This window comes from Rana temporaria, chromosome 2, assembly GCF_905171775.1.
Source record: "Rana temporaria chromosome 2, aRanTem1.1, whole genome shotgun sequence".
Taxonomy (NCBI): domain Eukaryota; kingdom Metazoa; phylum Chordata; class Amphibia; order Anura; family Ranidae; genus Rana; species Rana temporaria.
The window spans coordinates 475,736,608-475,759,430 of record NC_053490.1 but is presented as its reverse complement, the minus strand read 5'-3'; the positions used below and the strand labels follow the sequence as shown (position 1 = coordinate 475,759,430).

General features: G+C 40.0%; 1 protein-coding gene across 1 annotated transcript in view; it reads left to right on the top strand.

The window, feature by feature from the left end:
• LOC120928350 (ephrin type-A receptor 6-like) overlaps positions 1-22,823 on the top strand; it is a 566,085-nt gene that overhangs the window by 66,097 nt on the left and 477,165 nt on the right. The window contains exon 2 of the mRNA XM_040339448.1: positions 15,989-16,053. Coding sequence (XP_040195382.1) covers positions 15,989-16,053 — 65 coding nt within the window. The remainder of the gene's footprint in view (positions 1-15,988; positions 16,054-22,823) is intronic.

Here is a 22,823-nt window from a genome sequence, read left to right as displayed (position 1 = left end):
AGGGAAATACCTGTCACCCCGCTGCAGAATTTAAAACCCAATTTTATGGTTAGATTTACCTACAATAAATGTTCCAAGTATTTCATGTATATTCAGCTCAGTAATTCCCAGCTTTTGATGGCTTTGCTTGCTGTTTAAATGCCGCATGACTTGCTCTGACTCCATCCCGCTGTGTGTGTGTGAAGACCGGCAGAGCTGCCTGTGGAATATTGTGAGAAAGCTAAAAGGGAGTGCAACAGCTCGCTGTTATGTAACTAAGTGTTCTCTCCAGCTGACTGACCTTCACATTCATGTACTTGTACAGTTCTGAACTGGATTGATTCCTTTCTACTAGTACTATTAATCTGAAACTACTTCTTGTGGGATGTGCCACAAAGAAAAAGGTGAATGTTATGTTCGTGTGCGATCTGATTCACTACACTGCCCAGAATGAAGAATAGAGAACGTACAAGTATAAATAAAGGTATCTTGCCGTTACAGCCATCCGATGCTCAAAATGTACCTTGGCAGCACACATTGCAGAAAGGAGTTACAATGTTGCTTTATGTTGTAATGAAATCATCTTAAAACATGACCGGGTCCTCACTATGAGGAAATTCGAGAAGTTCTGCCCTAAAACCCTACATAGCCCATTGTCTACCCAAGGTGGACAATGGTCTAATCTGCTTGGACCACCCAAGGCGATAATTATCTTAGGAAACTTTGTTCTCCCTCAAGAGGGGTCCAGTGTGAAACATGCATGCATTTCTATAATTTAAAGGGTAAGTTCACCTTTACAGAAAAATCTGTAAGGTGAACTTACACTGGACCCCAATCGCACCCGGTCCCGCTGTACCTGAAGACGGTGATCTCCCACACTGACACATCTTATCACCACTTTACTGGTCCAGGAATCAGAAATCCCCAAGGCTCAATCTCCTAAACGTACCTCGTAGAGGTACGGATAGGAGGCATTCTGATTGGTTGGTGCCGTCACATGGGTGGCGCCGACCAATCAGAACCCACGTAGCTGGAAAATAGGAGAGAAAGCCGCTGGGATTTAAAATCCCTGGATTGGTAAGGCTCCGATATGATGTGTCAGTCTGGGAGATCACTGGCCTAAGGTACAGTGGGACCGGGTGCAATGGGGAAGGGGTCCAGTGTAAGTTCACCGTACAGATTTTCTGTAAAGGTGAACTTACACTTTAAAGTGGATGTTCATCTTAAAACAAACTATCTCTAAATCTAGAGAAGAGTATATAGAGCATGCACTGCAAAAAAGGGTAATAGCCAAATGCATTTCCATCCCTGATAGAGAAATGTATATAAATCCCCAATGAAGGGGTATGGCGTGGGATTTTATGGATGCATATGGGATAGTTAAGATATGTATTTAAATAATAAAGTATATCATTGAATTGAGAACCACAGAAATCATTCAGAAATCGTAGTACTATCTCTAAATCTACTCGCAGCCATATTCTAAAGCCTTGTACACACAATCGGATATCTGATGGAATCTAATCCGATGGATTTTTTCATCGGATATCCGATGAAGCGGACTTTCATCAGTCTTGCCTACACACCATCAGTCAAAAATCTGTCCGTGTCAAAACGCGGTGACGTAAAACACTACGACGTGCTGAAGAAATTAAGCTCAATGCTTCCGAGCATGCGTCAACTTGATTCTGAGCATGCGTGGATTTTTGACAGATGGACTTCCACACAGACGATTGTATTTTCTATCGTTTTTTTATCCATAGGAAAAATGTAAAACGTGTTCTATTCTGCACTTTGCAGAGTGAACCTGCATTGCTATTTGCCTTTAGTAAATCAACCTCCTATGTGCAGCACTGCTGGGGCCAAATTTGAGGCCCCCCTTTAGCTCATAAATTGACAACCACTGCTTTAACCCCCCTGGCAGTATTCCCGAGTCTGACTCGGGGTTAGATTTTCATGCTGCGAGCGGTAACCCCGAGTCAGACTCGGGCTTGCCTCGCTAGATCCACAGGCTTGGTTTACTTACCTTGTCCCTGGATCCAGCGATGCCACCGCGCTGTGTGAGCGAGCGGGACCTCGCTCGATTTACACAGTGCCTCTGTGTGCCGCCGATCTCTGTTCCCTGCGACGTTACGACGCACGGGAGCGGAGAACGGCGCCAAATTCAAAAACGTAAACAAACACATTACATACAGTATACAGTAATCTTATAGATTACAGTACTGTATGTAAAAAATACACACACCCTTGTCCCTAGTGGTCTGCCCAGTGCCCTACATGTACTTTTATATAATAAAAACTGTTCTTTCTGCCTGCAAACTGTAGATTGTCCATAGCAACCAAAAGTGTCCCTTTATGTCAAAAATGGTTTTAGAGCAGCTAGAAAACAGCGATAATAAATTATAATCACTTGCAGAATTGTGCGATAGCGATTTGTGGGGAAATTCATCATAAAAGAAAAAAAAAATGACAGCGACAATTCTGCAACTGAGCAAACTTCAGTGATTTTGATTTGATTACATTATTGAATAATTTTTATTATAATTATATTATTATTTGTTATAATTATTTATAATTATTTATTATATTATAATTTATAATTTTGTTTTTAAAAAAATGTCATACCCGGGATGCCTATTACACTCTTGTTTGGTCAGATTTAAGTGAGTTATTTCTAAGAATTACAGGCCTACAATATAAAACGCCAAATTTCCTTGCAAATAATGGTACCGCTTTCAGCACCTTTTTTCTGAAAGAATCATACCGCCAGGGAGGTTAAGTGCCAGAAAAAAAACTTTTTTTTTTTAGCATAATGACTCTTTCTTTTTTACCTTCAAACACTTCTCATATCAGAAAGATCTTTCATTGATTTAAAAGATATTAGCACACGTTGGATATTACCACACGTTGATGAGATCATTTACAATACAAGTGGATGACTTTTATATCTTATCTTAAAAAAAAAAGATATGTAAAAGAAAACATAAACTCTCTTGAAGTATAAAAAATAAACTAAATTCAGCAAAGGGCAGTCTTTACCCATCTTTTTATAATGTCGGAAACGTATTGCGTTGGCCAGAATCTACTGAAACATAAATAATTCCTTTGGAATTGGACTGAGCGGTAAAAGCAAACAGCACATGAAGTGCCACTTTGGACAGAAGTGGGTTTGGTGAACCTTCCACATCGGCTGAGCTGAATTAGACATCCTCCGCACCTGGCAACCTGTCACACGCTCACCTTTTGTCTACCTCCTACAAGCACATAGTGGAGATCAGCCAGTGTGTGTGTTGTCATTGCTGCTTGTCTGAGGACCCTTATGTTTTCTACTGAAAGAAAAAAAAAAGAAACATCCACTGTCGGCTACATAGCTGCTGAGCCTTGGTAAAGTGAGTGCTATTTTAAGCTGACATGATAGGACATGGCACATCTGATGCATCATAAGGTCTACAGCTGCTTGTCGGTTCATTGCTTATTGCAGAATTTTGCAGAATCTAGGACTGCGCTTAATGGCAGCGTTAATACTCAATGACCTTATATGGGGGGAGGAAATATCTCAAAAGAGACAACAAAAGATATCTTTCTTCTTTCTTTTTCTTTTTTTACCATGGTCAGGGTAAAATATTGACTGGAGAATAGTGAGGAGACACATTTATCTTCAGCTGTGACAAGTGAGCAGGTACAGATAAGATTGTCAAGTATTAAACGTATACTCTCTGTGTTAAATCTTATGATAATGCCCGTATCTCGCTGTTCCAGTGCTGCTCCCTTAAAGGTAGGCATTTGACCTTATACAACGTTAACCTTTTATTCCACAATAAGTGCAAATGATACATATATCGATAGTTGCCTTAAGTCCGCTACATAAGAGAAGGTTTTTATCTTCAAGGTTTTCCTTCGAGAGGTTTTCTTTTAATGCCATCGTATACTCTGTGGGTATTTGATTTATCTTACCTTAAAGCAGACCTTCAGTCATTTTGTTCAACTTTCCATTTATTAAATAATCTTCTGCTCTTGTTGTTTTAACTTTGGATAGTAATTTTTTTTCTTTCACACTGGGGAGGGGGTCCATTAGCGGTAAAGTTTTAGTGGCGCTTTACCATAGTTTTAGTGGTGCTTTTAACCCCCGCTAGCAGCCGAATAAAGGGTTAAAATCGCTTTTTAGGTGCTTCGGAAGCGCTGCTTATTCATTTCAATGGGCAGGGGCGATGTAGGAGTGCTGTATATAGAACTCCTATACCACCCCAAAGATTTTTTTCCCATCCCGTAATGGGAACCGTCCGAGTGTGGAAGCACTCAGACTTTCACACTGGGGAGTCATGAGAGGCGCTTTTCTGGTGCTTTACAGGCACTATTTTTAGGCCCAAAAAAAAAAAGCCTAGGCTTATGACATCATGCACAGCTCACTCTCTTTCTCTTGTGAGGCCCCGTACACACGTCCGAGAAACTCGACGGGCAAAACACATCGTTTTGCTCGTCGAGTTCCTTGTGAAGCCACCGAGGATCTCAGCGAGCCAAGTTTCCCCATTGACTAACAAGGAAATAGAGAACATGTTCTCTATTTGGCTCGACGAGTTCCTCGTCGGTTTCCTCCGCCGAAAGTGTACACACGACCGGTTTCCTCAGCAGAATACGGCTCCCATCGAGTTGAATTCTGCCGAGAAACTCGGTCGTGTGTACGGGGGCCTGAGAGTTTGCCAGGAAGGGAGGGGGCATGAGTCATAAGAGGGCCAATGAAAGCTGCAGAGCTGGAGGTGTGTGTCTGTGTAAATCCAGGAATTGAACAGGCAGCAGTTTCAGCTGCCCACAGTTAAAATGGATGCAGCTAGACTTAGTGGAGGGAGATTTCTGCAGCATATTTGGCAAGTACAGAATCACAGTACAGTGGAACCTTGGATTACAAGCATAATCCATTCCAGGAGAAAGCTCGTAATCCAAAGTACTCACATATTCAAAGTGAGTTTCCCCATTGAAGTCAATGGAAACGAAAATAATTTGTTCCGCATTGACTTCAATGGCATGCAATACCGCATGTGGTAAGCGCATTCATACTTTGTGCACTTTTGGGTGACAGAAGATAGTAATGTTTGGTGGCGGAATATTTTCACCTTAAGCAAGAATAACAGTTGATAAGAAGATCTGGTCATTGGATTCACTGCAACTTATTATTTGGGGCCATATACATGAAACAATAATATGCACTGGACTTGTGTTAAAGCACTATCGTTACATATTTTATTGGATTAGTATTGATGTATTAATATATTTTCACAATTATAGGGGGTATTTGTTAGATACTATCTTGTAGTTGAGCGCCCTCTACATTTACATTCTTATAGAATAATTCTAATGTTGGTTGACTAGTAATAATAATTAATAAATATAATTATTTCTAGTGTCATACAACATTAGAATGTAGGCGGAACATTTGACCGGAAATGTATGATTGCGGCGTTGTACTGTTTCGCTGCTCCGTCGAATATTCTTAGAACATTCAACAGACACCATAAGCCTTCAATGACAGATTCAACCTTAATTAATTTGGATTTTAGGACGAATGCATAAAACGAATTTCGGGAGTAACTAAATACATTTATTTTTCGGATGAAAACGAAATTCGTGCACATGTCTAGTTATAACCCTGCCTTACTTTATCCTAATTTTTTTTTTTAAATTGTGCCTTTAGTTCCACTTTAAATAAGCTAATTGTTGCTGTATATTTGTTACATTTGAATATTCCTTTATTTCAGAATGGTTCAATTTGAAAGACCTTTATTAAACTGCAGATTTCTTTAGATAAGAAAGCGCATACAAATTTCAGTACTCTCAAGCATTAGGTTTGTCCACAATGTGATGCAACCGTTGTTAAATGTGATCAATACATTATATTATTTTCTGGGTATAATGAGAAACATGGCTGTACTGATAATATAACTTCTATAACTGCTGACATCCATTATTCCAAATTCTATCTCCAAGTTTGTTTTCCATATTATGCGACTCCCATACCAAAAATATAACATAATAATTGCTTGTCAGACTCTTTATCTCTCCATTTAGGGATCAAATATATTAAAAAGAATGTGTAATGTCATTGGGTAAAATTCTCTTTTAATTAATAACAGTATATCCAGAGCTAGTCTGTGTTCTTTCTTGAGATTTAATTGTCAGTTAATTTGAGGTTATAACTCTTGAACAAATCTTTAATTTCTTCAAAAGAAAGGTTTTGCTACAGAGAGACTCAAAGTCTGGAATTGAGATAAATGTTTTAGGAAATAGTTAAGATTGTATTGTATTGCTTGATTTGGTTATTTACAACAGCCATACCATATCAAATGTGGGAGTCCAGGAACACAACGGGATAGATGAAATAAGGGAGTAGAGCTTGTTCAAGTTGTAAAGTGAATGTTAGTAACCAAGATGAACCTGTGATCATGGGCGGGCCCACAGGGTGTGCTAGATGTGCTTGGGTACAGCCTAATCACCATATTCACATTAACCGGTTAGCAACCGGCTCCTTACATTTATGTCGGCGGAACGGCACGGCTGGGCAAAGTAATGTATATTTACATCACTTTAAAATTCCCGCCATGCGGGCGCACGCCCCTGCCAAGAGCTACGTGACCGTGCCCGCATCACCCGTGGACTCGATGTCCACCAGTGTCCCGCGATCTGGTCACTGAGCTGCAGAACGAGGAGAGGCAAGTGTAAACATGCATCTCCCTGTTCTGCCTAGTGACACTGTCACTGATCGTTTGCTCCCTCTCATCGGGAGCAGCGATCAGTGACGTGTCACACGTAGCCACGCCCTCTAACAGTTAGAATCACTCCATAGCACACACTTAACCCCTTCAGCGCCACCTAGTGGTTAACCACTTTACTGCCAGTGTCATTTTCATAGTAATCAGTGCATTTTTACAGCAGTGATCGCTGTAAAAATGACAATGGTCCCAAAAATGTGTCAAAAGTGTCCGATATGCCTGCCATAAAGTCGCAGTCATGATAAAATTCGCAGATCGCAGCCATTGCTAGTAAAAAAATAATAATAATAAAAATGCCATAAACTACCCCTATTTTGTAGATGATATAACTTTTGCGCAAACCAATCAATATACGCTTATTGCGATTTTTTTTTACCAAAAATATGTATTAGAATATGTATCGGCCTAAACTGTGAAAAAATTTCTTTTTTTTTATCGATTTTTTGGGGATATTTATTATAGTAAAAAATATAGTATTTTTTTTTAAATTGTCGCTCTATTTTTGTTTACAGCGCAAAAAATAAAAACCGCAGAGGTGATCAAATACCACCAAAAGAGAGCTCTATTTGTGGGGGAAAAAAAAAAAACATTCATTTTGTTTGGGAGCCATGTCGCACGACCACGCAATTGTCAGTTAAATCGACACAGTGCCGAATTGCAAAAAGTGCTCTGGTCTTTGGACAGTGAATTGGTTCGGGGCATAAGTGGTTAACATGGCCGTTACTGCATGACATGCCCTGAAATGTAGCTTCTAAGGCATTTTTTTTCCTCAGTTTAGGCCGATATGTATTCTTCTACATATTTTTGGTAAAAAAAATCGCAATAAGCGTTTATCGGTTGGTTTGCGCAAAATTTATAGCGTTTACAAAATAGGGGATAGTTTTATTGCATTTTTATTATTATTTTTTTTTACTACTAATGGCGGCGAAAATCGATTTTTTGTGTGACTGCGACATTATGGCGGACACTTCGGACAATTTTGACACATTTTTGGGACCATTGTCATTTTCACGGCAAAAAATGCATTTAAATTGCATTGTTTATTGTGAAAATGACAGTTGCAGTTTGGGAGTTAACCACAGGGGGCGCTGAAGGAGTTATGTTTCACCTAGTGTGTGTTTACAACTGTAGGGGGGTGTGGCTGTAGGTCTGACGTCATCGATTGTGTCTCCCTATAAAAGGGATGACACGATCGATGCAGCCGCCACAGTGAAGCATGGGGAAGCCGTGTTTACATACGGCTCTCCCCGTTATTCAGCTCCGGGGAGCGATCGCGAGGGAGCGGCTAGAAACCAATAGCCGCCCCCTCATCCCGGATCGCTCCCCGACGATTTCCGACCGCCGCATGTACCAGGGGGGTCCCGATCGGACCCCCGACCCACGTCTAGGCAGCGACGTGCGGGCACGTCGTTCTGCCTGTCCGTGCCATTCTGCCGACGTATATGTACATGCGGCAGTTGTTAAGCGGTTAATGGTATTCCTAAGGGTTTTTTTTTTTTTTTTTTTGGTTTGTTCACACAGACTGCTATTTATTCACTTGATAATTCTCAGGTTTCTACCTAATTTAGGAATTAACCCCTTCTTGTTATCCTATTGAGGTCTCATAGACCAATTTACAGATTGGGGCCCAGATTCACAAAGATTGGCTTAAGTTTAGGTGGGCGTAGCGTTTGTCATATACGCTACGCCGCCGTAACTTAGAGAGGCGAGTACCGTATTCACAAAGAACTTGCGCCCTAAGTAACGGCGGCGTAGCGTAAATGGGCCGGCGTAAGCCCGCCTAGTTCAAAGTAGGCTGGTAGGGGGCGTGTTGTATGGTAATGAATCGTGACCCCACGTAAATGACGCACCTAACGAACGGCACATGCGCGCGCATGCTCAGTATCACGTCAAATTTTCTCCGTAAATTACGCCGGCTCAATGCTTAGTCGACGTGAACGTAACCTACGCCCATCCCCATTCTCGTACGACTTATGCAAACAACGTAAAATACGACGCTGTTCTGACGTCCATACCTAACATGACTTACCCCTGCTTTATGAGGGGTAAAGTTACGCCGGTTGGACGCCTTACGTAAACAGCGTATTTTAATACGCCAGGCACAAGTACGTTTGTGAATCGGCGTATCTAGCCCATTTGCATATTCGACGCGGAAATCAACGGAAGCGCCACCTAGCGGCCAGCGTAAATATGCACCCAAGATACGACGGCGTAGGAGACTTACGCCGCTCGTATCTTTGCCGAAATCAAGCGCAAATGATTCTAAGAATCAGGCGCGTAGATACGACGACGCACATTCGGACTTACGACGGCGTACGTGGAGATACGCCGTCGTAAGTCCTTTGTGAATCTGGGCCATAATGTTTTCACTCAGTCGGTGTTTCATAATTTTAATTGATATTTATCTAGCACTTCATTATCACTAATGTCACATTTTAGCTTACAACAGCGCAGCTCTTCCTTTGACCATATGCACACATATGTCCGTGATCACCTGTGCACATCTGTCCCAATGATCATCTGCGTACATCTGTCCGTGATCACACAAACCAATTAGTATACACTTAACAGGACATGCAGCAGTATACATTTGGGCTTAAATTTATGACAAGATTAGATTTTATTGAATTTCTTTTAAAATAGAAAGGAGAATTTTTTTTTTTCCAAACTGACGCTCTTTTTTTCGCTTATATATCGCAAACAATATAAAAAATATCACCAAAAGAAAGCTCTATTTGTGTGAACAAAATGATAAAAAATTTCATTTGGGTACAACATAGCATGACCGCACAATTGTCATTGAAAGTGCGAGAGCGATGAAAGCTGAAAATTGGTCTGGGAAGGATAGGGCGATTGTGCCCAGTATTGAAGTGGTTAAAAAAAGAAAACAAATGGGTAAAAATTTAAGCAGCAAGGGTGACTATAAGCCTAAAATGCTTAATAACACATTTAAAATAAAAGAGAGCAAATTATAGACATTATAATACCCATTGCTCTCTATTTTCTGTGCAGATTCACACTGAGCTTTCCAAACAGAAATTACTGGAAAAACAAGCTGTTAAGCTTTACTTACATCCTAACTTCTCAGCAAATTACATATTGTAGATGTAAATTTTCTTCCCAATTTTTGTTTGTTTTTTCCCGTAGAGATATGATGACCCTTTGAGCAATCTTTTTCTGTATTAAATGCATCCATGTTATGGCAACTGCAATAAAAGAAATGCAAAGAGGATTAATTTGTGATAGTAAAGATTATATGTGTGTGTTCTTGTGAGGACATACAGTATCTGTCCCCAGCTTCCTTTATTATGCAGTGAAACAGCCAAAGGGTCAGTCCACCCACAAGTGATGGTTCACCTAAAGAAAAACTCTACTTTGCTACAAAAAAAAGCTACCATTTATATAATTGCTATACAAGCCATTTAGTTTTATTACATTGACGTATAACTAGTTAACCGCTTCCTTCCCGTAGGATGACTATATACATCCTGTCTTTGAAGAGGAATACCGTTGTTATGGTAGCAGCTAGCTACCATAACCCTGTTATCCTCTTCAAGAGCCAGCAGTTCTCTTTCAGATAAAAGTGGTCTCTGCGCCGGATTCGCAGCGAGATTACTTTTATCGCCGCGCTTCGGTGCCCCCCACCGCTTACCGTGACCGTCGGTAACGGCGGAGGCGCTCCAGACCTGTCCCTTCAGAGACGAGAGAGGGGAAAGATGGCCCCCACCCGTCTCTAAGTCATTTTTTTATTTCATTTTAGCGTAAATATAAGATCTGAGGATTTTTGGACCCCAGATCTCATATTTAAGAGGACCTGTCATGCTTTTTTCTATTACAAGGGATGTTTACATTCCTTGTAATAGGAATAAAAGTGACACTTTTTTTTTTTTTAAAGAACAGTGAAAAAATAAAAAAATAAAAGGTAAAATACATAAATCAAATTTTAAAAGTGCCCCGTTCCGCCGAGCTCGCGTGCAGAAGCAAACGCATATGTGAGTAGCGCCCGCATATGAAAGTGGTGTTCAAACCACACATGTGAGGTATAGCTGCGATTGTTAGAGCGAGAGCCATAATTCTAGCCCTAGACCTCCTCTGTAACTCAAAACATGCAACCTGTAGAATTTTTTAAACATCACCTATGGAGATTTTAAAGGGTAGAAGTTTGTCGCCATCCCACGAGCGGGCGCAATTTTGAACGTGACTTGTTGAGTTTCAATTTACTTGGCGTAACATTATCTTTAAGCCATGAATAAGCACTAAAGTTTGGTGTGAAACGCATCAGCTTTTTACCCCGTCTGCTGTGGCATGCTTTTTGTGTGTTTTTTTAATATTACAATAAAAGCAATTTATTTTTGGAGTGCAGCTGTCCAGATAATTTTTCCTTCATTTTGTAACATTATCTTTCACAATATAAAAAACAAATTAGGCTAACTTTACTGTTGTCTTATTTTTTTATTCAAAAAAGTGTATTTTTTCCAAAAAAAGTTTGCTTGTAAGACCGCTGCGGAAATACCGTTTTATTCTCTAGGGTTTTAGAAAAAAAAAAAAAAAAAAAAATATATATATATATATATATATATATATATATATATATATATATATATATATATATATAATGTTTGGGGGTTCTAAGTAATTTTCTAACAAAAAAAACAGTTTTTAACTTGTAAAAAACACATATCAGAAATAGGCTCGGTAATGTAGTGATTAAATAAAGTTTTAAAAATGCTTCCCTGCAAAGAAAAGGACTGATGCTCAATAACACCCCCACCCACCCATGCTGCCGCAACCTACACTAGCATCTGCAATGGACACACTTTTAGATGTGTAAGATGCCTCCTGCTCTTCACTGTGGTTTCTTCTGAAGACCCTTCATTATTGTATTCTGTAGTGATTTAGAGACCTTCAGAAAGCACCAGGGAACACAGAGGGGGGACCAGGCATCCGATACCCTCAGAGCTGTCAGTTGCTGAAGTTTGGGATAGGTAAGATTATATTTATATATATATATATATATATATATATATATATATATATATATATTAACCTTGATCTTTACAGGAAAGTATTTTTCTTAATGGGTCCTACTTAAACTTGCTGCATAATAACTTTAAACATTATCTCTTGATTTCAATCTGCAGAAGCTGTAATTTTCTGATTTTGCTAATTCAGACAAGTGTTTCTTTGCAATATTGCAATCTGCATATATCCTGCACATCCCCCAGAAATATAATTTACTATTGTGTGATTGGTGCATGGCGTTGCATTGAGATACAAGTCAAAAGCCTGCCATGAGATACAAGTCAAATATAACATTCCTTCATCACTTGCAATAAGTCTTTCTTTTTGGGTGAGATATTTTCAAAGACTCATCGGGCTAAATTCAGTAAGAGTTAGGCCGGCGTATCAGTAGATACGCCGACCTAACTCGGAATCTGCGCCGACCTAAGTTTAAGTGTATTCTCAAACAGAGATACACTTAAACCTATCTAAGATACGATGGCTTGCGCCGTCCTATCTTAGGGTGCAATATTTAGGCTGGCCGCTAGGTGGCGCTTCCATTGCGGTCGGCGTAGAATATGTAAATCACTAGATACGCCTATTCACAAACGTACGCCTGGCCGACGCAGTACAGATACGCCGTTTACGTCCACGTCTAAACCAATAGGCCCGTGCGGCGTACGTTGCCGCAATGCACACTGAGATATGTAGGCGGACGGCGAATGCGCCAACAAAACTTGAGTTACTTTTTAAGTGTAGAAGCCAAAAGGTTAAATGACGATCTGACATATGAATGTCTCGGGATTCTTTTGTAGAGAACTGTGAGTTTCTAGGATGGGAAAAGTGGTACGGTCATGTGTTTTGGTGTTCTGCAAGTTGGCTGCATCTCTGGTGCAATTTCCAACAAAACACACATTCTATAAAATGTGTTAACATGTAAAACACACCTAGAAGAGGTATGAATGTAGCCTAAATGTTTGGCATTATAGCGAGAAGGGAGAACATGACTACAATTCTGCTCATGGAGAAAAATGAACTCTAAAAGAGAGCTCTCCTCCTTACATTTATTGTATATTTCAGTATCTAACAAAAAGATTATGATATTAGATGTCAGGGGACTATAAAAAAAAAGAATGACCTTATAGTGAGTCAGAGAATCTCATGTGAATCTTAATAATAATGGCACCTCCATCACATTGGGCGTGTTTGTAAAACTAGGAAGAACCATCTCTAACAACTCTATAAAAGTCAATTAGATTCAAACTTATCCTAAAATAAGAGGAGCCAGCTAAATATGTGTGAACTTCTCCTCCACTCACACATGAATTGTGTTGGTGATGTAAAGTTTTAAAGGGGTTTGTTTTTAATAATCTTTCACGTGTCAGTTACTACGGGGCTTTAAATTACTTTTTATGCATTCCACTGTTAAAATAGGTAAAAGTGTTCTTGATGGCTGGTAAGAATGAAACAGGAAGCATCCAACTGTCAATGGTAGGGGCCACTTCGTGACTACTAGGGTACACATTTATTCTGTGTTAATCATGTTGTTGACAATAATTTTTTTTTAGCATTTTATACAGACAACCAGTAAGTAGACTTTAATGAATCCCCTGGCAAAAGTCATCCTGTTGGTCTCAACGCCAACCTATGCTTACCTCTACATAGTCTATCCCGCCTCCAATCCATCATGAATGCTGCTGCCAGACTCATCCACGTTACCAGCAGCTCTGTGTCGGCTACTCCTAAATACTAGTAAAAAGATGAGGGATGGACAGCCGCACTCCAAACCAAACAGGTTGTCTTTATTCAAATCAACAGCAAGAACACAGCAGATCACAGCAATAGGAACAGGAGAATACCGACGTTTCGCACTGGCTTCAGTGCTTATTCAAGCCATGAATAAGCACTGAAGCCAGGGCGAAACGTTGGTATTCTCCTGTTCCTATTGCTGTGATCTGCTGTGTTCTTGCTGTTGATTTGAATAAAGACAACCTGTTTGGTTTGGAGTGCGGCTGTCCATCCCTCATCTTTTTACCAATATTTGCCTTAGTGCATTGCCTGCACCCTTGGAGTCCTATATTTTTGAAACGACCCTACAATAGACCTACCTTGAGCGGTGATCTTCTCTCTCATACTCCTAAATACTAAATACTAACAACTACTTACAAAGCCATCCACAACTCTGCTCCAAGCTACATCACTGACCTAATCTCAAAATACCAACCTAATCATTCTCTTCATTCTTCTCAAGACCCCCTGCTCTCTAGCTCCCTCATCACCCCCTCCCATGCTCACCTCCAGGACTTTTCCAGAGCCTCTCCAATCCTATGGAACTCTTTACCCCAATCTGTCTGATTATCTCCTACTTAATTAGCTTTTAGATGATCCATGAAAACCCTCCTCTTCAGAGAAGCCTATCCTACCCACACCTAACAACTGTATTTTAATTTTCTCCATCTGATCATCCCTCACAGTTATTACCTTTTGTATCACTTGACCCTCCCTTCTAGATTGTAAGCTTCAACGAGTAGGGCCCTCTGACCCCTTCTGTATTGAATTGTATTGTAAATGTACTGTCTGCCCCCATGTAGTAAAGCGCTGCGCAAACTGTTGGCACTATATAAATCCTGAATAATAATAATAATATGCTACTTTACATGTAAATTCCAGTTACAGTTACAGAGCAAGAAACATAAGTAAATATGTATATGCAGTGACGTGGTTTGCTATAATCAATAGTGTTGCTCACGAATATTCGTATTGCGAATATTCGGCTCGAATATGGCATATTCGAGTATTCGCAATATATTTCGAATTTCACGGTGAATATTCGCAATTCCGAATATTCGCATTTTTTCAATTTGATTTTTAAAACAGATCACATCCTATCGACGTCTAAAAGCATTGCTGGTATGATTAGAGACACTGGGCCGAGTAGCTAAGCTGAGGCGATCCTTTTATGTTGCCGAATTGAAAAAAAAAAATTGCGAATTTTCGCTAATGCGAATGCGAAAATGATTGCGAATTTTCGATAACTGTGGTAGGAGAACTCTGATTGTCTCTGATGCAAAAGGGGGGGGGGGCTTTGTGTATGTTTCTGTTATGAATATTTGTATGTTTGATATTATTTTTTTTTGTAAGAAGGAAAAAATTGCGCATACCTTAAAAAAAGGGGAGAATACAGCAGCAACTCAAAAATGTTATACAACATAAATTAATACAAGACAGAAAATGGAGTCGCTCTACAAGAATAAAAAATATGTCTAGTGACAAGACATGTGGGCAAATTATAAAATAAGCAAGCGCAAATAATCTTTCATAAAAATGTCTTTGATATGTGAAGTGAAAAAAAGTCCAAAGCATGCAGCATGAACGTGTTCAATCTTCAAGGTGTTTGATTGACAAACGGCTGTGACAGATGGATAGAGTAAAGAATCACCACCAATGCAAAACACTTTTTATTTTCTATTGTAAAATATCAAGAATATTCTGAGCCAATCAGAGTGCTCCTTCCGCATTTGCCGAATATTCGCAATTATTTTGTATTGTAAAATATCAAGAATATTCTGAGCCAATCAGAGTGCTCCTTCCGCATTTGCCGAATATTCGCAATTATTTTGTATTGTAAAATATCAAGAATATTCTGAGCCAATCAGAGTGCTCCTTCCGCATTTGCCGAATATTCGCAATTATTTTGTATTGTAAAATATCACGAATATTCTGAGCCAATCAGAGTGCTCCTACAGCATTTGTCGAAATTGCGCAGTAAATATCGCATTCGCATTTTGCGAAATTTCGAAAAAATATCAAGAATATTCTGAGCCAATCCGAGTGCTCCTACCGCAGTTATCGAAATTTCGCAATTATTTTCGCATTCGCAATAGCGAAAATTCGCAATCATTTCATTTCGATAAAATATCACGAATATTCGAATTTAGCGAATATATCTCGAATATTCGACTATATATTCGAGATATATCGCGAAATCGAATATGGCGTATTCTGCTCAACACTAATAATCAATAGATCTAAGCACAAAACTTGCTTATGAAAGCCAATGTTATGGGATCTTAAAGGTAATGCTGGTGTTGTGGCCAGGTATACTCAGTCTATAAAGATTTTATCTACTGGAAGAAAATGTATAAAAAACAATATGTGACTTTTTTTGTAACATACCAATCTGACTGTGAAATCTGTACTCAAAAATATGCTCAAAATTGACAGAAAGTGTTTTTTTTTTTTTGCAGTGGTTCTCCTTGACACCACAACCGCTATCGGGGAATTAGGATGGAAAACCTATCCAGTGAATGGGGTGAGTTGGAATCTTCTAACTTGTTTTTAGCTTTGTTTGTGATTGTAATTAAAACGTAAAAGTGGAACTCCAGGCAAACTTAAAATAAAACATTAATTAAAGATGAACTTCATACTCTCCTCCATTTTTTTAATTCCCTGCTTACCTGATATTGGGTTCTCCTCAATTTAAATACTTACCCACCCAGTGGATCCAGTGTTGTCTTGCTGAGATCCAAGTCCCTTCTGCTACCACTCGGGTCCTGTGCCGCCATGTTCTTGTGTGCTGTCATCAGGAGGCTGCTGGCTCTTATGGGTTGAGAACAATCGCTCTTGATGGCATGCTGCTAGAACCGCCCCCTTCTTCTTTTTTGAATGGAAGACTATATGAAGGACATGCAGAGCTCCCAGCGCCTTTTGGAATATGCACGTCCCATATCCCGGGAGACACTGGGGAACCACATCATTCAGAAGGGAAGATGGGGGGTGGGACCAAAACTTTTGCACAGAAAAAAGGTGAAAAAAGTGATATGTATGTAGCAGAGTGGAGAAGGGTTGACGAGGAGGAATCTTATTTTTCAGGATGAAGATCTGCTGTTGTGTATTACTTAAAGTGGAACTACACGTCATCTAATCACCACAAACCAAAAATGCTATTTAATTAATTCTTAATATTCAAAGCAAACACACCTATTCATCCACGTCTCTATGCTTGTTGCTGAGAAATCACTTTGAAAAACAATCCTCTAGCATTTCTGGCCATGGCAATCTTGAGTAATGACAGATGATTCACAAAGCACTAACTTCCTCAAATCCACCTACTCTTTGTTCAGGCATGCAACCAGGAGAGGGTGTACTTAGTTGAGAAAGCCCATTCTCCCCTACTGAAGACTTCTGGGATGTATGACATCATTTGCCTAGGCATAGAAACCAGGAAGTAACTGAAGAATTGTAAAAAAAATTAAGTTTATAAATGCAGATGGTAAGAATACATCAATATATAGTCTGAGAGAGGGTTGGCCAACAATAGAAGACAGTCAGACTATGCTGCAGTTGATTTGAGCTTTTGGTCGGAAATTCCAACCGTGTGTAGGCTCCATCTGATTTTTTCTGTCAGAATTTCCGACAACAAAAATTTAAGAGCTGGTTCTCAAATTTCTTGTTGGAAATTCCGATCGTCTGTATGCAATTCTGATGCACAAAAAAAAAGCATGCTCAGAATCAAGCAGATGAGCCAAACTGCCTATTGAACTTCATTGATCTCAGCTTGTCGTACGTCTTGTACGTGACTGCGTTTTTGACGGTCGGAATTTTGTGTGACCGTGTGTATGAGCCAACATTTCATCTGAAAAAAATCCACGGTTTTCTTGTCGGATTTTCCGATCGTGTGTACATGGCATTAGTCTAACACAGGCTCACAGGAGGAGAGAGCAAACCAGTGAACAGGAGCACTGCTGCTCCTTCAGTCTTCAAACTGGGGCTGTATCCCAGGTTGAATTGCACTGTGTTGTTCCAGCGTAGATCCAGGTTGGGCTGTCTGGCAGGGATGTCTGGCTGCACAATTTAGATGGCCTTTTATCCAGCAAGATGACAAATTAAAGCAACAGAATTTTCTTTATTAGACAATTCCCATGTATGTATATTTATCTAATTGTTTGGAGTTCAGCTCAGAGTTGGTTATGCTACTCAGTTTGCAGATACAGTGTAGTGAACACAGTTGTACTCTTTAGTAAGCCAGAATTTGGGTCAGGATATGGAAATGTTGTATTATCTGCCATTTAACAGATTGCTTATGGGAATATGTTGGGAGCATCATGTAGAAAATGCTAGCTTGACTAAAAGCTTATGAGGACTGATCTCTCTATACTCAAAACGGATATCCACTTTGGTTTGAGTTTTTTGTTTTTTGTTTTGTTTTTTTAAGATTATTCAATTGATTAACTAGAAATTTGCCTTTAAATGACACAAAAAAAGCAAACAGCACAATAAAGACTCACTAGACTCCATGGAAACACTATTTTTTTTAGTTAAATATGGATTTTTTTTAGTTAAATATGTCAAAAACATTGATTCTTGGTACAATGTTTTTGGTGCATATTCATACTTATCTCCAATGTATGGATTAATTTGTGCATATTCATATGTATCTCTATTGTATGGATTCATTTGTGCATATTCATACGTATCTCTAATGTATGGATTCATTTGCAAAATTAATACTTGGGGAAATGCTTCATGTTCAAAAAACACTTTTAATTTGTTGGAAAATAATCAGCACTCACAACTTGTGTTCTGCTTAGTAAACACAACTCTCCAAACTTCATTCATTTATCCCAGCGCTCCTTATTTTGCCTGTTTTACGCTTGACGGAACTAACCAGATTGGGAAAAATGCAGCATTTCATGTGTGCTCTTCTAAGTAACTCCAGCATCTGGCTACTCAGACTAATGCCTTTCAAACATATGGCATATTTGCATCCATGTGTGGCACATATTTATAATTTTGCTATATAATGAGGATGCACCAATGAAAAAAATCCCAATCGTGTTTAAATCTCTTCTCATAATGCAACTTTGTAACTGCACAAAGGCTGGATTACATACATTAGGTTCTCTATGTCTATATAAAAGATAGATTTTGCACAAGTTGTCTTGATTAACTGTAAATGACAGGCAGCTCTATACTGAGGTACAGGCTTAGCATGGCATGCACAGTTGCTTGGAGTATTACTGCAGGTGGCCCTGAATTTTTAGGAAAAATGTACAAGGGAGGGAGTGAATGTGTGTTATTTAATTCATTTATATAATGCCACAATATTCTGTAGTGCTTTACTGAATAGCACCAGTCCATGCACACTTGAGGAGCTTAAGCCTCATACACACAATCGGACTTCCATCTGATTTTTCTGTGGATTTTTGTCCGAAGGGGCATTGCCCGTTGAACTTGGTTTACATACACACAGCAGAACATTTTCAGCCAACTTTTACCAAATCACGTGTTTTTTCAGCTCTTTACTGCCACCCTTTGGGCAACTTCTGCTATTGTTGTTTGATGTTTAGCATTGGTTCTGAGCATGCGTGTTTGTACTTTGTATTTTAGTCCGATGGAAAGTTTGAGAGCATGTACAGTCAACATTTGTTGGCGGAAATTCCGACAACATTTGTCCAATGGAGCATACAGATGGTGGGATTGTCCAATAAAACACGTCTGTCAGACCGTTGTTGTTGGAAATTCTGATCGTTGTGTATGAGGCTTAAGAGTGACTCCACTGTATTCATACACATACTGTATGTAGCCCTACTCCCCCAGGGGGCTGCTGAATTTACGGGTCCTCCTGTTTTTGCACAGTCGGGCAATCCACATTTTACAACTTCCATACAGAGTCCGCAAACAGTCCATGGCCTTGTTTTTTTGTTTTGTTGTTTTATTGAGGGAAATCAACTTGCATAGGGATGAGGGATTATGGGATGCCCAACTTGAATTTGATAGAACAACTTGAGGACTTACTTATTTTCTATCTACAAAGAAAATGGATCCTGGACTGTACTCCCTCCAGGATATTGTCTGTCTCTTAATGAATCAGTGGCCAACTTCCTCTTTCCAGGAGTTCTATATTCCCTTTGGCAAAATTCACAAAGTCCCAACACTTGAAGGAAATACCAACCCAACTGACTGTCTTGAAAAGTGTCCCAGAGAAAGGGATTTAGATTAGCTGTGTCATTGCCCCAGTGAAAGCTTGCTAAATATTGCATCTGGCAGCCTTGTCCTTAATTGGCCCTGGGGATGATAGGTAGAGATACTTACACTGTCCCTTGAATCCTGCTACCTTGGTTAAGACTGGTTGTTCTTCAGGCCTCTTGCTGTACAAGTCTCCCCATGCTAGACAGGGTGTCTTCTGGATGAGACTGAAGGGTGGTGAAGGTCCCTCTCTTTACCTTTCTTTACCTTTCTCTCCTTCCTTCCTGAGCCCCAGCCCCAAAATTCTCTCCAAGGCTTCACAACATCAACCTCAGCGCTCCATCTTCTACCCGACAACCACCACCTGCTGGCCAGGCTCTTCAATATTTATAGGCCCATCTTACCACCCTGTCAGGCTTCCTGCTTGGGGATTAGTCCAATAATCCCATAAAAATTCAGATCCTTGCCTCTATACCACCGCCCACTAGTTTCTAGAAGTTTCCATGGACCTCCAGGACTAGGGGGCGGTGATAGAAGCATAGTCTGCAGAGCCTTCCAGCCTGACCTTAAGTTGAACCCACAGCAATTACCCAGACTCACTTAGCTACTGTGAGTCAGCTAAATTATGCTAACTAAACTGTACACTAGAGGGCGCTACATGTATATGCACACTGTAGGTTCAGTTCTGGGGGAAAGACAACTAACCTACCAGTATATACTTGGATTGGTGTAGAAAACCAGAGAGCAGGAAGAAACCCATGCAAGTATGGGCAGAAAGTACAAACTCCATGCAGACTGCAGCCTTGGGTATCATAGTAAATTATATGTAACTTTTCTGAGAATGTCATGCTGGTGAATATACACCGACCATCAAAACTTTATGACCACTGAAAGGTTAAGTGGATAACATTGGTTATCTTGTCACAATCCTAAAATCAGTAGGCTATATTAAGCAGCAAGTAAACATGTTGCCTATGAAGTTGATGTGTTGAAAGCAGAAACATTGGGCATCGCAGTTTTTTGTGTATGGGGCTGTGTAGCCGCAGACTGGTCAGGGTGTCCATACTGACTTATGTCCACAGCCAAAAGCACCTACAATGGGCACATGAACATCAGTACTGGACCTTACCCAGGAAAAATATGGCATCAGGATGCAGTATAGAGCAGCTGGAAGAGGCAGTGTGATGCTTTAGGCAAGGTTATGCTGAGAAACCTTGGGTCCTGCTATTCATGTTGATGTTAGTTGACACGTACCACCTGCCTTAACATTGTTGCTGACCAAGTACACCCCTTTATTGAAACAGTATTCCCTGATGACAGTGGCCTCTTTCAACAGGATAATACACTCTGGCACACTGAAAACATGGTTAAAGAATGGTTTGAGGAACACAACAAGTTAAATGTGTTGACTTGGCCTCCAAATTCTTCAAATCTCAATCTAATTGAGCATCTGCTAGATGTGCTGGAAAAACAAGTCTAAACAATTGAGGCCCGACCTTGCAACTTACAGGACTTAAGGCATCTGCTACTGATGGGTTGATCCCAGATACCACAGCATACCTTTAAAGGACTAGTGGCATCCATGCCTTGACAGTTTAGGTCTCTTTGTGGAGGCAAAATAGGCTATTTTGGTGGTAAAAGTGGGGCCTACTCAATATTAAGTCGGTGGTCATAAAGTTATAGCTGATCAGTGTATTTACTGCCAAGAACATTCCCAGGATCATAATAAATATACTTTTTGCTTGTAAGTGGGGTACATGCATTCTCATGGATACCCCTGGATTATTTTAGGTCCATGCATGTGTAAAATAATCAGTGCAAAAATATGTGGAAAACTTGGCAGAGAGAAATACAGAGGCTACCATAACTTACCATTGCTCATTTCACGTCGAGAAAATCAGAATCAAAACTTCTGATATACATGCTTGTTGCAGGTCAGCGGCTCAGAAAGTACAAAACTCATGTGATCAGCATAAGGGAAACAAAGCATTTTAAGTGGTCAGTAATGACAGCCTCCATAATTTTTCAGGATATGTTTTCTGTCAAGCTCAACTGTGGGTATTATTTTAAAACTAGTCCATCAGCAGTAGGGAAAAATATGCCAACTCCTCCTGCAATACTCAACACCTCTCTGTCACTGCCCCTTGTAATAATATAATTCTGCCACTAGATGTCCCCAGGCTTTTGAGTTGAATGATGCTTGGGAACATAGTGTGCAGAGTGCCATGGACCTGTCCCCTCAGAGGCAATTACTAGGGTACCAGGCAGAGAGAGGTGCTGACGTCATTATGATAAGCTATCTGCATCATTGGGGAGCGGCCACCATTGGGAGAAGAACCAAAGAGGACCCTACTTGTCATATCTCCAGTCTAAAGATTTCAAAGACAGGTAAGTATAAAAAGTATAAAGTATAAAAAAGATCAACAGGCAGGGAGGTCCCACTTGGGGTTTGGAGAGGGGAGTCTAGAGTTGAGCTTTTATTGTTAAGCAGACTTTGTTCAGAAACAGATTGAATGCTGTAGTGAGTGGTGGAGACCGGTCTCTTTTAAAACCTATTGTAGGATTTGAAACTGGTGGCTAAACTGTTGCTGAAGTCTTAAAATATATGTACACTCTAACAATAAATACACTTCTGTTATTTGCTCCATTTTGGTTGGCTAAATATACAATTCATCAGACATGAAGTAGGCAAGGCTTAAAACAAATGCCTTGGAATTCAGAGACCAAAAATACACTGGGGTTGATTTACCTTAGTTTGTGAAGGAATTTGTCCCAGAAATTATTGAATGAGGTGAAACACCATGGCTTTCCTCATTAAAGTGGGAGTTCACCCGAAATTTTTTTTTTTAATATTAGATTGATGCTCATTTTGTCAAGGGGAATCGGGTAGTTTTTTTAAAATCGAAGCAGTACTTACCATTTTAGAGAGCGATCTTCTCCGCCGCTTCCGGGTATGGTCTTTGGGACTGGGCGTTCCTATTTGATTGACAGGCTTCCGACAGGCTTCCGACGGTCGCATACATCGCGTCACGAGTAGCTGAAGGAAGCCGAACGTCGGTGCGGCTCTATACGGCGCCTGCTCACCGACGTCCGGCTACTTTTGGAAAATCGTCA